This window comes from Schistocerca gregaria, chromosome 4 (genome assembly GCF_023897955.1).
Source record: "Schistocerca gregaria isolate iqSchGreg1 chromosome 4, iqSchGreg1.2, whole genome shotgun sequence".
In the NCBI taxonomy this organism is placed as follows: Eukaryota; Metazoa; Arthropoda; class Insecta; order Orthoptera; family Acrididae; genus Schistocerca; species Schistocerca gregaria.
The window spans coordinates 496,372,209-496,386,366 of NC_064923.1; the positions used below are offsets into that span (position 1 = coordinate 496,372,209).

Sequence of the window (14,158 nt, forward strand, 5' to 3'; positions counted from 1 at the left end):
TGTGGACAGAAGAGAACCGAGAAAGAACTTTCTAATGAAAAAAACCAAAACTATGCAAGCCATGAAGGCCATGGAAAATTTTGAGTTGCTTGTTTGCCTTTCAGGGATGAGTACAGTGAAAAGAAAATACTAAGTTTCAGGTTCTGGTGTGATACATGATTTTAATGTGGTATGAGGCTCCTATGCTTTTCAAACTCTCTTTTCTGTTTTGCTGTCATATAATCAAATTTTAATTTTGTTGCTTTAGTTTATATCTGATTATTTTGAATTTCAGTAATAGCCATTGTGATAGTAGTGTTGCATACGAAATAATTTATAACAGTTTTCTTTGTGTATTTCTTGATCAGTTCTCCATCCCTGAAGGTTCTACTTTATCTACATCTACATCGATACTGTGCAAATCACATTTAAGTGCTTGGCAGAGGTTTCGTCAAACCACCTTCACAATTCTCTGTTATTCCAATCTCGGACAGTGCACGAAAAGAATGAACCCCTATATCTTTCTGTACGAGCTCTGATGTCCCTTATTTTATTGTGGTGATCATTTCTCCCTATGTAGGTTGGTGTCAACAAAATATTTTCGCATTTGGAGGAGAAAGTTGGTGATAGGAATTTCATGAGAAGATTCCAGTAAAATGCAGTCTTCAGTTAGCCTTCCCCACGACATTTTCTATATGTTCCTTTCTTCAAGCTGGATAAATGAACACTAATGAATACTAATAAATCTCAAAAGTTCAGAAGATATTCTACTCCCACCCCTCCTTTCCCTCATCCACTCCCTCCGCAATTTGGGTAACCCCATGCAGAGTTCCAGATTTTAGTTTCTCTAAATCTGTCAAGTACTGCCAGGATAGTTCCTTTGAAAAGGGCTTCATTGATTTCTTTCCATATATCTGTCAAATCAAAGTTTGTGCTGTGTCACTAATAACCTATTCATCTTAATGACTTACCGGAAATGATATTCAGAATATACATCCACAAGTGTATTGAATGGTTGCTGATCATTTATGAGCACTTTTTGAAAGTAGCATTGAACAGCAATGTGACATAATCATTTAGATGTGATATCAGTAGTGTGAAAATCTTAAGTTTTTTATACTGTTTCAACACACCCAATTACTTCTCTGTTATACATACTGAATGAAACAAATGGAAGAACAGCATGGGGAAAAATTAAAATCAACACCTTCCTGCAGCAGATTGATGGATGATGTATCAAAACATGTAACAGATGTCTGCCCCCCATAGCTGAGTGGTCAGCGTGACAGAATGTCAATCCTAAGGACCCAGGTTTGATTCCTGGCTGGGTTGGAGATTTTCTCCACTCAGGAACTGGGTGTTGTGTTGTCCTGATCACCATCATTTCATCCCCATTGATGTGCAAGTCGCCAAAGTGGTGTTAAATTGAAAGACTTGTACCTGGCTAACAGTCTACCCAATGGGATGCCCTAGTCACACGACATTTCATTTCATGTAACAGATCATAAAATTGCACTAGTCCTTGAACTTTCACTCTGTTTCCAATCTAAGTACACACAATTCTACATGGACACAGACAGATACTGAAAAAAACATTCACAGCTGCAGAAACTCTCAGAAAGTATCAACACAGCTGCTGAAAGAGAGGGAGAGGGAGGGAGGGAGGGAGGGAGGGAGGGAGGGAGGGAGGGAGGGAGGGAGAGAGAGAGAGAGAGAGAGAGAGAGAGAGGGAGGGAGAGAGAGGGAGCATGAGTATGGAGTGTGGGGGAGGGGAAGAAGATGGCTGTGACAGTGTATACTCAGGCTGGGAAAAAGAACAGGAGTTTAAATAGCTAGAGTCACTATCAAATAATTTGTGTGTATGCACAATTCATCAACAGTAGCATTTGTTTTACTCCAGGGATTTTCTTTATATACATACTGCCAGCCGTTCATGGTACTGTGTGGGACTAAGGTCATCAGTCCCTAAGCTTACACACTAAATTATCCTAAGGAGAAACACACACACCCATGCCCGAGGGAGGACACGAATCTCCGCCGGATCAGTTGCACAGTCCGTGACTGCAGCGCCTTAGACCGCTCAGCTAATCCCGCATGGCTTCACGGTAGTAGTCGTTCCTAAGTCTATAAGGGGAATCTAAAAAGGAGCTCTTAGGAATTCATAATGTGGTTTAGGGCAGACAAGCACGATGTTTGATGATCCATGGGATCGTGGGTTGCCTTATCACGTGATGCGGAGCTAGAACTATAGTATTCCATGATATTAATTTTCATGGAGTAACACATTAATATGAATGGCACCTCTTTCCTGACATATCATCCCAACAAATTATGCCTCAAAACATGTGTTTTTGAGAGTACATTCATTTTATATTCACCATGGGTTCAGCTGTTTATATTTATTTATGTATCATTAATATTGTTTCTTTCCTTATGACAAAATCAACAGACAGCTAGCACAGAACTTTATGTGTGAACTGTCAACAGATAACTGGTTCATTCACAAAGTTGTGGCCTGTGCTGCCGTTGTTTAAATTGGATCCTTTTGTCACCTACTATCAATGTTTGCAATCTATCAGTGTGTAGCGCAGACATAAGAAGTAAGCAGTAAATAATGTGTGTTTTGTCAGCACTGATCCAGGGGCAAAAAATATGTCTTCCCACACCTCTTCACAGTAGTGAGCTGTTTCCCACATTCTCCACATGCACATGAGCTTGTTGTTCAAATCCAATGACAGTAAAATGGCATTGCACACATGCAGAGTAAGCAAAAGTCTCACATGCTTGTGTCATTAGCTGAAAACCCAAGGCGAGCTGAGAATCAGTGGAAATATCTGAAAATGCATCCCTGGTGAAGTACAGAACTAGCACCAGGCATGCTCTGCTAAATTTCTTCCTTGATCTCTTAATGATCCTGTACAACAATACACTGTGTGGATATTAAGTATGCCTGTACACAGGAAGCTCACACTCCATGTAAGTAAAAATTGTTCATTGTTATTTTCATTTCACTTCAGCTTTTTATAGAATATTATTTGCTGAATATGGAGTGGGCACCAACTTTTGATTTGATTTGATATATCTATCAACAGTTTTTGGGTGACATGGATGCTAAATAACTGCAGTAATATTAAAAATTACATTACTGGGGATTCCAGTCTGAATAATTTTAAGCACTCAATCTCAACCTTTCACTTGCACAGTGATGATTGCATAATGTATAGAAAAGGAAAAGAAAAAGTAGAGGAACTTGACAAACTATTCATAACTCACAAAAAATTTCTGTCATTGTTAGATGAAATAAAATTGTTGAAATCTTGAGAAGAATGAGGGTTCATCAGATAGACAAGTAATGAAAATGGTAAAATAAGTATAGGCAAGTTTATGTTTAAAAAATTATAATCTGAGGTTGCAGCTCATTGACACTGCAGTTGATCACATTTGATGATTGGACAGTGAAAAAAGGAAAGAAAATGGTAAGTTTTATGTTCATGCAAGATACAAGGGACCTCTTGCCACCTCCACCCTCCCTCCCCAATCAGAATCTGTAGTACAGAATTTAGAATTTTTATTCATTACAGAATTCTCAGGCACTTCTAGAGTGGATAACCATCAAATCTTTGGGATATAATAAGTTTTTTGTGTCATCTATAAAATTTAGTTCTTGTGGCATTACATGTCTCAAAAATGACCAATCATTTACATAAATTTAATTTCTATAGATGGCCATGGATACAACAGACTCTTCCAGCTAAAAGAAAGGGAAGATGACTTAGAAGAATTGCTGAATGTAGCCCTTCTTCTTCTTCTCCTGCTGCTTATCTATCAATGGATGTTGGCAACAACATGTTACATCTTTCTTTTGTGAACTGCAGTATGTAATAGCTGGTCTACACTTCGTAGTCCTGTCCACGGCTTTATATTGACCGACCATGATGTTCTTCTTCGCCCTTGGCTTCTTTCTCCTTCCATTTTTCCTTCTATTATTAACTGCAGAAAGCATATATTTGGTGTTCCATACTATATGTCTTAGGTATGGAGTTTTTCTTCTTTTAGGCACTGTCAACATTTCACACTGCTTGTTCATGCTTTCCAGTACTTCAGTGTTGGTTATTCTTGCAGTCCTCGGTATTTTAAGCATCCTGTGATAAATCCACATTTCAAAGGCCTCTAATGTCTTCATTGTTGTTCTTCAGAGCCATGTGGAAGCACAGGCGAGATGTAGCATTTTACAAATCAGACTCTAAGATTTAGGTCTAGGTCTGTGCTTGTAAGAATATTCTTAAATTTTATGAAGGTGTTTCGGGGGTTCTCTATGTGACATTTTATTTTGAAGTCTGTTTGCCAGTCTTCACAAAGCTAGATTCCAAGGTAATTGAGCTTTTTGACTCTTTGTATAACAGACCCTTGAAATCATAGATTTGCATCTTTAAATGAGCCTGACTCTCATGTGACAATCATAAAATTAGTCTTTTTGATGTTAATGTTTAGACCTAGAGTACTGCTGTAATTTGCTACTATGATGATGACTTGTCGAAGGTCATCTAAATTATCAGCTATCAATACTGTATCATCAGCATAGTGAAAGTTGTTGATATACATTCCATTAACCTTTATGCCTTTTTCTACTTCATCAAGTGCCTCCTGAAAAACATTCTCAGAGTATAAGTTAAATAACAAGGGTGACATTACGCATCCTTGTCAGACTCTTCTACATATATTGACCATATCTGTGACGTCATTATCAAATTTAACCTGTGCTGTCTGATTCAAACATAAATTCTCTATACAGTGGATATCTTTCCCATCTATATCAATTCCTTTGAGAATTTCCATGAGTATATGATATTGTAGTATATCAAATCCTATTTGTAGTCAATAAAACAGAAGTATACATTTTTACCCTGATCATTGCAGTTTTGTACTAGAACTTGTATTGTGACTATTGCTTCTCTTGTACCTAAACCTTTCCTAAATCCAAACTGTGCTTCACTAATGAATTTCTCACATTTTTCATATAACCATTGATGGATGGCTCTCAGAAATAGTTTCAGAGAATGGCTCATAAGACTAATGAGTCTGTGATCTTCATATTTTCTCACATTCCTCTTCTTTGGTAAGAGAATGAAAGTTGATAATAGCCATTCATCAGGGTAATGAATATAGTGTCATAAATTTCGTTAAACAGTTTGTGTAAGACTTTGATACCTTCTTCATCAAGGAGTTTAATAAGTTTGATTGGAATTTCATCAGGGCCTGTGGCTTTATTGATTTTTGAGTTTTTGATGGCATTCTCAATTTCTTCTTTTATGATTGGAAATCTTGTTAAATTATTGTTTGTAGAAATCTCAAAATTTTGTCTATCATCTAAAAGAGGTTCTTAGTGTAGTCTTCCAATATCTCTTTCTTCTCAATGGTATCTAGAACTATTGTATTATTTTTTTCGTTAGTAAGGAGATGTTTTAATCTTCTCTACATCCCAGCAGTTTCTTTTAACTTTTTCTGTAAGTTAAAATTGTCATGTGCAGCTTGCAAACTTTCCATTTCTTCAGATGAATGTTGTAGCAATTCATTTTTTACTGTTCTGATCTTTGATCTTATGAGTTTCTGGATATTATTCTACTTAGTTTGGTCTAAGTGGGCTTTATACCTTTGCCATTCATCCATCAATGGAAGAATTTCATCATCATCCATTTCTGATTTTGATCTCTTGTTTTACGTCCTATTGTTTCTCGAGCAGTGGTTAGCATAATCTTTTTTGTTTCTTTCCATACTCTGGTACTGTTTTCTTGGTCAATTAGAGGTTTCATTGTCACTATTTTATAGTTGTCCTTGCTAACTTCACTTCTTAGTTCAGGCTGTTTGAGTTGGTTTTTTTGCGTTTTACAAGGTATTTTTATCTTTTTTTAATTTTTTTTTATCTTTTTTAAAGAGAGAGAGAGAGAGAGAGAAGCTACTAGTAGTTTATGGTCAGATGGAACATCTGCTCCAGGATAAGTGGATGCTCTTGTAACTGAAGTTCCAAAATTCTTATTAATTAGACTATATTTTATATGGTTATGGACTATGTTGTCTTTGTTGTCAGCTGGAGATTTCCATGCATAAAGTTGTCATGGTGGTAATTTGAACCATGTATTAGTGACTTTCATGTTTCCTTCTTGGCAGCATTGTAGCAGATGCTTCATGTTCCTAAACCAAAAGGACATACAAAGTCCTCACATCTGCCATTTCCCAGCTTGGAATTGAAATCTCCCTTTTTTATATTAATTTTGTGATATTTTGTAAGGGCAAACACTTCTATGACATGGTCACAGAAAGAGTCCACTTCTTGTTCATCTGCATCTACAATTGGAGCATATACTTGAATAATATTGAGGTTAACGGGTTTGGCAACTCTATCGAAAAGTGGCACAAAATCCGTAATGCTCTTGGAATAGCGCTCTCAACAATAATGCCCACTCCTGTTCTATGATTTCAGTCCTGATTCCCAGAATAAAATACTGTACATCCAGCTGTAGAACACATTGCACTGACAGGCCACCAAGTTTCTGCTATACCAAGAATATCAATATTTAGTTGTGTCATTTCTTGGATAACATTTGCTAATTTTCCTGTTTCATATATACTTCAAACAATCCAGCTCCAATATTAATTTTCTTCCTTGTGTTCATCTTTTAACATGGATCCATTCATAACTGTTCCCCCTGGAGATCCGACTGGGGAACTATTTAAAACTCCAGAACATTTAGAAATGAATGTATCCTTGCATGTGGTTCTCTAGGAATTCTGGCAAAGTGGTATTCCGCTGCCTTCTGCCAAAATGTCAGCCGCTCCTAACTTGGAGACAGATGCTGTTAGCAGCCGCTCACTGTGGATCAGATGCTGCTGAGCCTGTTGGTCTGCAACAAGTATTTGATTTCCCTCCTACCACCCACATCTGGAAGGCATTCCTCTATCTGCCACCTGGGGACGCACCCTCCAGGGGTTACAGGCTACCCGATGGGGAATTTAGCACAGATTTTGTATTAAGGATAAATACTGACCAATCAAAAATGCTGAAAAACAGGTACAAGTGAAAAGGAGCAACTTGTTAAACAAATGCAAGACATATGAGAAGTATTGAAAGAATTGTGCTATTGAGGAAACCAGATTTTTCAATATAGCCAAAGCAAGGAAAACATCTGAAACAGAGTGGAATTAGTGAAGAAAGCATTTTTTCAACAGGAGAGCTGTACTACCATTAAAAGTTGACATGGAGTTGAGATAAATCCTGTGGGATGGTACTTGCAGCAAAACACAAGGTGGAAATGAACCTATGGACCATGGAAAAATAAAGAAGAAACCAGAACTATGTGAAATACAGTGCTGTAGCAAGTTGTTAAAAATTAACAGATAAAATGCAAAATAAAGAGGAACCAGAATACACATCAGTGAATGAAGTGTGTGTAAATCTTTATCAGAGGAAAAGATGTGTTGTGGGATATGGTCTAAGACATTACAGCATAGTTAATTGATACTGGAAGGTATCATATGAGTAAACAAGGACTGGAATATTTAAAACAGATTTAAGTGGAACTGAGTGTAGCAAATTTTTTGAACTGAAAAGACTAACACTGCGTAGGAAAAGATGAATAATATTGAAATGTTCTGTTAAAGACAGAACTATAAAAGCACTAATTGCTTGCATGATACCCTATAATGAAACTGTAACCTGCAAAAGTAAATAATTGTGTGTGACTCAATGGCCTCATGCAAATCTTCCTATTGGATGCCATTTTGGTGCCTTGCATGTCCCTAACCATGGTAGGTTAGGGACATGAAGTCACCAAAGTGGCATCCAATAGAAAGATTTGCATCAGGCCATTGAGTCAGGAAAAGGGACCTACAATTTAACATGGAATCCAAACCACATGTTGTTTCTGGCAGCTCCTCACACTGTTGAAAGGCGAAGGCTAGGTTAAAACAAAAACTGAGAATCCATGGTCTGACTGAGATTCAATCCAGTGACCTCTCGGTTTGCAGGCATGTTGATTTACCAATAGACTGCCAACCAATATACTGTAACCTGTAACTTATGAGATTTGTAAAACGGCTATTAATAACCACTGTGAATTAATCCTTTACCATTTCAAAGGCAGAATACTTACAATTTTAGAAAGTTTCTACTGTAAATTCAGTATCTGACATCAAGAAGAGCTGCTGCAAATCTTTTATGACTTGTAGAACTAGTGCTTTGTAGCTGAAGAAGCTTCTGAAATTATTACATTATAAAGTTTTAAGCATAATTAGGTTTATTGAGTTATTAATGTGGTTGTTAACTTTACAGTGTGGAAGATTTTTCTGTTCCATTGGAAAGTATAAAGGCATACCTAAATTATTTTTATGTATTCTGTGAAGCTGGTATCCAACTGAACACATCAAAGTTAGAGGCCAAGGAGAGGTGGAAGTACTACATTTGTACAATATTGTCTATGAGGGAGCTGAGCAGCTAGATTACTTCACAGAAAACATTGATGGTGCCAATGCTGAAGAAAACTAGTGCCACACAAAATATAGAATATAGGTCAATTTGTTTGATATCTCATTGTACTAAGAATAATGAGTAGACAGTTGCAACTTAAAAATGATAGAGAACTGCCAGAAGAACAATTCAGCTGCAGAACAAGCAAAGGTACAGGAAATGCTGCTGGATTGAATAATTGGGAGAAGATACCTAGAACAGGTAGAGAAGTTTGTGGAGGTCTAGTTGACATGAAAAAAACCTTTTATAGAGTTTGGTGGAATAAACATTTAGATATCCAGAAGAAGATTCATGTTAACAGGAAAGAAAAGAGACTGATAGGTAATCTACATGTGGCACAACAAGTACAAGTAAGAGTAGGAGATAAGATGACATAAGGCTTTAAAATTGGAAGGGAGCTCTTTCGCATACTCTGCTCACATATGAGGTCTGTTCAAAAAATTCCAGAATATTCGTGATTTCATACCAAGCGTTTGTTGAAGTGAAATGCAGTCAGCATCCCTGCACATGCTTTTGTTTAATGTGTAACTGCAGGAAGTTTCATTGTTCTCTGTCTGTTAGTTATTGCTCATTGTGGTATTGAGTAGAATGTCGTGTCACACAGTTTGAGAATTTCGAGATGGCAGAGAGAGAGGAGCAATGTGTCTGCATTAAAGTTTGCATGAAACTCAATAAAAAATTTACAGAGATGCACCAAATGATGCAGGAAGCCTATGGCGATGAGTGCTTAATCCATACCCAGTGTTACGAATGGTTCACATGGTTTAAAAATGGCCAGATGTAAGTTAAAGATGACCCTCATTCAGGACACCCTTTGACATGTATTGAAGATACTCATGTCAGGGATGTCAATCACAGACTGACTGTCTGGAACACATCATGTTGCCTCCAAGTTCCTCCCAAGGCTCATGAGTCAAGACCAGAAATATCTTCACCTTGCAAATCTGTGAAGAGCTTTTGGATCACAGAAAGATATGTTCCTTTAGAAAGTCATGACTGGTCGTCAGATGTGGAGTCTACGGTTATGATGTTTAGACCATGGTTCAATCTTCATAGTGGGTCAGGAAAGTTCTCCAAGACAGAAAAAAGCTCCAGGTCAGGTCAAATGTCAAAGTTTTCTTTGACGTTTGGGTGATTAGTTCATCATGAATTCATGCCACAGGGACAAAATGTTAATCAGTGGTACTATTAGGATGCGTTGTGACACCTGCAAGAAAATGTGAGATGGAAATGACCTGAAATGTAGTGAGACAATTCATGACTCTTGCAGCATGATAATACACCTGCACAATCATCCGCGTCTGAGCGTGACTGTCGCACAGAAAACGAAATAACTGTGGTACCTCATCCTCTGTTCTCTCCAGACCTGGCCCTTGCAGACTTTTTTTTTTTATTTCGAAAGTTGAAAACCCAATTGAAAGGACAAAGCTTTGCAACAATAGCCAAGATGAAAGAAAATTCGCAGATGGAGCTTGGCGCGATCCAGCGAGAAACACGCTGAGACTGCTTCCAGATGTGTAAATAGCATTGGGAGCAGTGTATTAGTTGTGGAGGAGAGTATTTTGAAGTAGACCATGCAAAATAAGTAAAAGGTAAGTGTAGAAAAAATTTATGGAAAAAGTTCCAGAATATTTTGAACAGACCTTGTATATTTCGATAATTTAGTTAAAAACTACTTCCAACAAAAGAGTGTCTGACAGCTGCAGAGAGGCTAATGAGATGTTTCAGATTTGCTGTGACATGGTATAAGTAAGTGAAAATGGAAAGGCAGTTAACAACATGTTAAAAGAATGGACCCCAGCAATAAGAAATATGGAATGAAGATAAATGTGAAAACAGCCAAGACAATTTTTTTTTCCCTCAAAGCAGTCAAGGAAGATAAAAATGAAAACTTGTGCTGAGTAATTGGAACAAATGTAGGAGTACAGGTACCTGTGATGATAAATTGTGAGTAACATGACATGTAAGCAGCATATATAAAAACATGGATAGCTACTGCAAAGTAAAAGTTTTACAGGAGGAGAAGTACCGTCTGTGGTCCATTAAACAAACAGTTAAGAAAACAATTAATTAAATGTTTTGTGTGGAGTGTTTCCCTCTATGATGTCAAAACATGAACACTGTGAAGGAGAGATGAGAAATGCTTAGAGGCTTTTGAGATGTCAGTTTGGACAATAATGAGTGTGAAACAGACAGATAAAATAAAGGAAAAGGTAGTTTTACACAGGGTGAATGAGAAAAGTAAATACTGGGAACAATTATGGGGAGGAAAAGAGATTGGATTAGACAGTAGATGACAAGAAGTCACATAATGAAGCATTTAGTAGAAGGAATGGTGACTGGGAAGAGGAGCAAAGAAAAAAGAATATCCCAGATAACTGACAACATAGTATAACTGCATCACATACAACTATGGAAAGGATGGCGTGAATATGAAAGGATTAGAGAATGCTGAACTTGCAGTGATAGACCCACCTAATGGGCAGAACACATTCTCATCATATCATAGCTGAAGATATATCTTGAAGTACCTGTAGTTATCAATAGATAAGTTTGGAAATGCAACAGTAAAATACCTTGTTCATTAATGAAGAGACTATTTTATGAATTACAAGCTACTATTCTAAGTTTTGCATATGCCAATACTAGGATGGTTCCTTGCAAGAAGGGTCTTCCACTTAATTTGGACAATAGATGCCTTTTCAGTGACTGTGACGATGAAATTGCATCAGAGAACTGGATTACCAATAAAAATTGGAGAACCCTTCAGCATAATTGTGTAGCACACAGTATGTATTAGCACATTACTGCAAAGCTTTAAAGTTTTTATGAAGAGTTTCTTTGGTTATGGGATTACTTACAGTATTTTGTGAGCATTTTTTTTTTTTTTTTCAAAGTTAAAATTCTTTGAGCTCTAGGGATGCTGCTGAACAATGTTACTCTATATGGCAGTACTGAAGGTACCCTGTATTGAATACTATTTGGGTGTTTACGATCCCCAGAAGGTCAGATTAAAAAATGACAGCAAAGCAATTCAAGGGTGGGCTGCTGGATTTATTACCAGTAGATTTGATCAACAAGCAAGCATTAAGGTGATGCTTCATGAAATCAAGTGGGGGATACTGGAGGGAGAATGACATTCTTTGCAGAGGATACTGTTGAGAAAATTTAGGTAATCAGCATTTGAAGCTGACTGCACAATGATTCCACTGTTGCCACTGTATGTCTCATGTAAGGACCATGGAGATAGGATAAGAGAAATTAGGGCTTGTACAAAGGTATATAGATAGTTGTTTTTCCCCTGCTCCATTTGCGATTGGAACAGGAAACAGAATGGCTAGTAGTGATTCAGGGTACTCTACGCCACACTCTATATAGTGGTTTGTGGAGTACATATGTATATGTAGATGTAGATGCAGATGCTATGTACATGGATATTCACTTCCAGTCTGCTGCAAATAATAATGTAAGTGACTGTATGTGACAGTCTCTTGATGTGTCAAAAATAGTAGTTATGAATCAGTATCTCCGTGTAATTGACCAGTTACATCTAGGAGCATGTAAATTAATTTCTTATCTTTCTTTCAAGAGTACTGACATAGTATGATTTAAATAAAAAGAATTGAGTAAAGTTAAAAGGGTCTCGAATTGTGACGACTTCAAAGTGCAGTTGAATACATGCACTTTGCGGCAGCTTTTGTGTTTAGCTCCTACTAAATCTAAACAGTTGCATAAACTCTTTATCTTAAATTGTAACAAAAAAGCTACATTTAATAGCATGAATTCACTGGATATCTCTCCTCCGTGGCTCAAATTCAGTGACATGCATAATTATGTGTGTTTCAGTGAAGATATCAACACAGCTTTCTTTCATAAGGGATATTTGCCCATTCTTCCAGCATATCAAGCTCAGAAGCTTCTTTTTTCTCTGTTTGTATGTCAAGTTTGTATTTTTCAAATATTTCACCAGTACTGCCAATACACCAGAATGTTATGAGCTGAACTGTAGTGTATTGTGCCTTTTTCCCATGGAATGGCTCTCAGCTTTTTTTCTTCAACAGTACCAGAACTCTTTCACTCCATTCCATGAACATAAATGTGAATATATGGTGAGTAATATGAAATACAAACCTGTTGTTAGTTTGCTTTCTTTGTCTGTTATCCTTGTATACACCCACTTTGTTCCAATGTTAGGTGGTAGTTATAAATGTGTTAAGCTTGCTTCAGCTCATCACTCATATTGCTACTGAGCATTTTTTTAGCTGCTGAGTCTGTAATCCAAAGCTTTACTGCCTAATAACTACAAAATGTTTAAGTTTATAACATTTGACTGTTATTTTGCATTTTAGTTTCAGTTTAGTTGTAAATTTGCTTAACAATGATCTTGCATCTTTTGATAGTTGCATAATGTAGATGTATGATTTCTCATATTATTTTGTGTTGACCACTTTTTTTTTTGTTTCCTCTCTCGTTTAAGCTGTGAGACTATCCCGGAAGACTTCTTCAGCACAGCCTGCAGGTAAATGTAATTAGCAAATGATGTGTCTGACCAAGCCAAGATAATACCACTTGGGGACACAACGTAAGTGACTGTTATACTGATTGTTTGACCATGCATGATACTCATGACCAGACTTATTGGTGTGAAAATTGATTGAAGTGATCAGTAATAAACACAGATAAATATTGTCATAAGTAATGCAAATAATAATCCAGATGGCAGGAACACTGTTTGGTTGTTGGTGCAATCCCAAAACATTGTATTCATGATGTCCTTTGTCAGGAATTGGGAGATGAATCATAATCAGAGAATATGCATAAATCCACAAGTTATTCAAAATTTTCAAATATAAGTTCATTAAGATTTCCGATTATAAGTTCATTAAAATGTTGTAATGAAAAAAAAGAAAGAATATAGTGTAATCAAGAGTAGGGAAACTACAGTGAAACCAAAAAGACACAATAAATGGGAAGAATACCAATACATGATGACATAAGATGAGTTAGCAGAAAATACAACAAATAATATTTTCGGGAGTTTTTACTGAAAACATATCTGTCAACAACATATTAATAGAAAGAGTATGGAGAATAATATTGCCACAGAATAGATATGTCAAATGATTGAAAATATTGGGAGGAATAGGCTCCTCTGATATAAAAGACTTTCACTTGATCAGGCCAGACTATATGTTGCTTGCATTGTGTGCTGTATAAGAGAAGCATTGTAATTTCGAAGATTTTGATTTGCACCAATCTGTACTATTATGAGCTGACTTGGTGAAGCTAATGGTACAAACCATTCTTATAAGCTTTACTGTCAGAAACTCATTATTTTGACATATTTCACCTGCCAGTCAGAGCTCTACAGTTCTTCTTAAGCCCTCCATTTATGGCAACAATCATTATATAAATTCATTCTTTAGAGAACTTCCTTGACTTCTTTGGATGCAACATTATAAGCAAACTTGGAGTGCCCATGTATGTGTGTGTGTACTTGTAAGCATGTTCTATGACAACCACGTCTTTATACGATAATGTCCTAACTGTGCTGGTAGTTTTCTGGTTCCTAGAAATAATTTTTACATTCATAAAAGGTAATAACACAATTTGCAGAAGAAAAAAAGAATGCTTTTCATGTTTGTCTCATTTCTCAAA

General features: G+C 36.7%; 1 protein-coding gene across 12 annotated transcripts in view; it reads left to right on the top strand.

Annotated features, from left to right (window-relative positions):
• The window catches only part of LOC126266769 (protein NDRG3), a 481,178-nt gene that overhangs the window by 437,778 nt on the left and 29,242 nt on the right, over positions 1–14,158 (top strand). For 7 of the 12 annotated variants that reach the window (XM_049971295.1, XM_049971291.1, XM_049971296.1 and 4 more), the window contains one exon: positions 12,978–13,019. The exons of the other annotated variants lie outside the window; for them this stretch is intronic. In XM_049971295.1, coding sequence (XP_049827252.1) covers positions 12,978–13,019 — 42 coding nt within the window. The remainder of the gene's footprint in view (positions 1–12,977; positions 13,020–14,158) is intronic. 12 annotated transcript variants of the gene reach the window in all.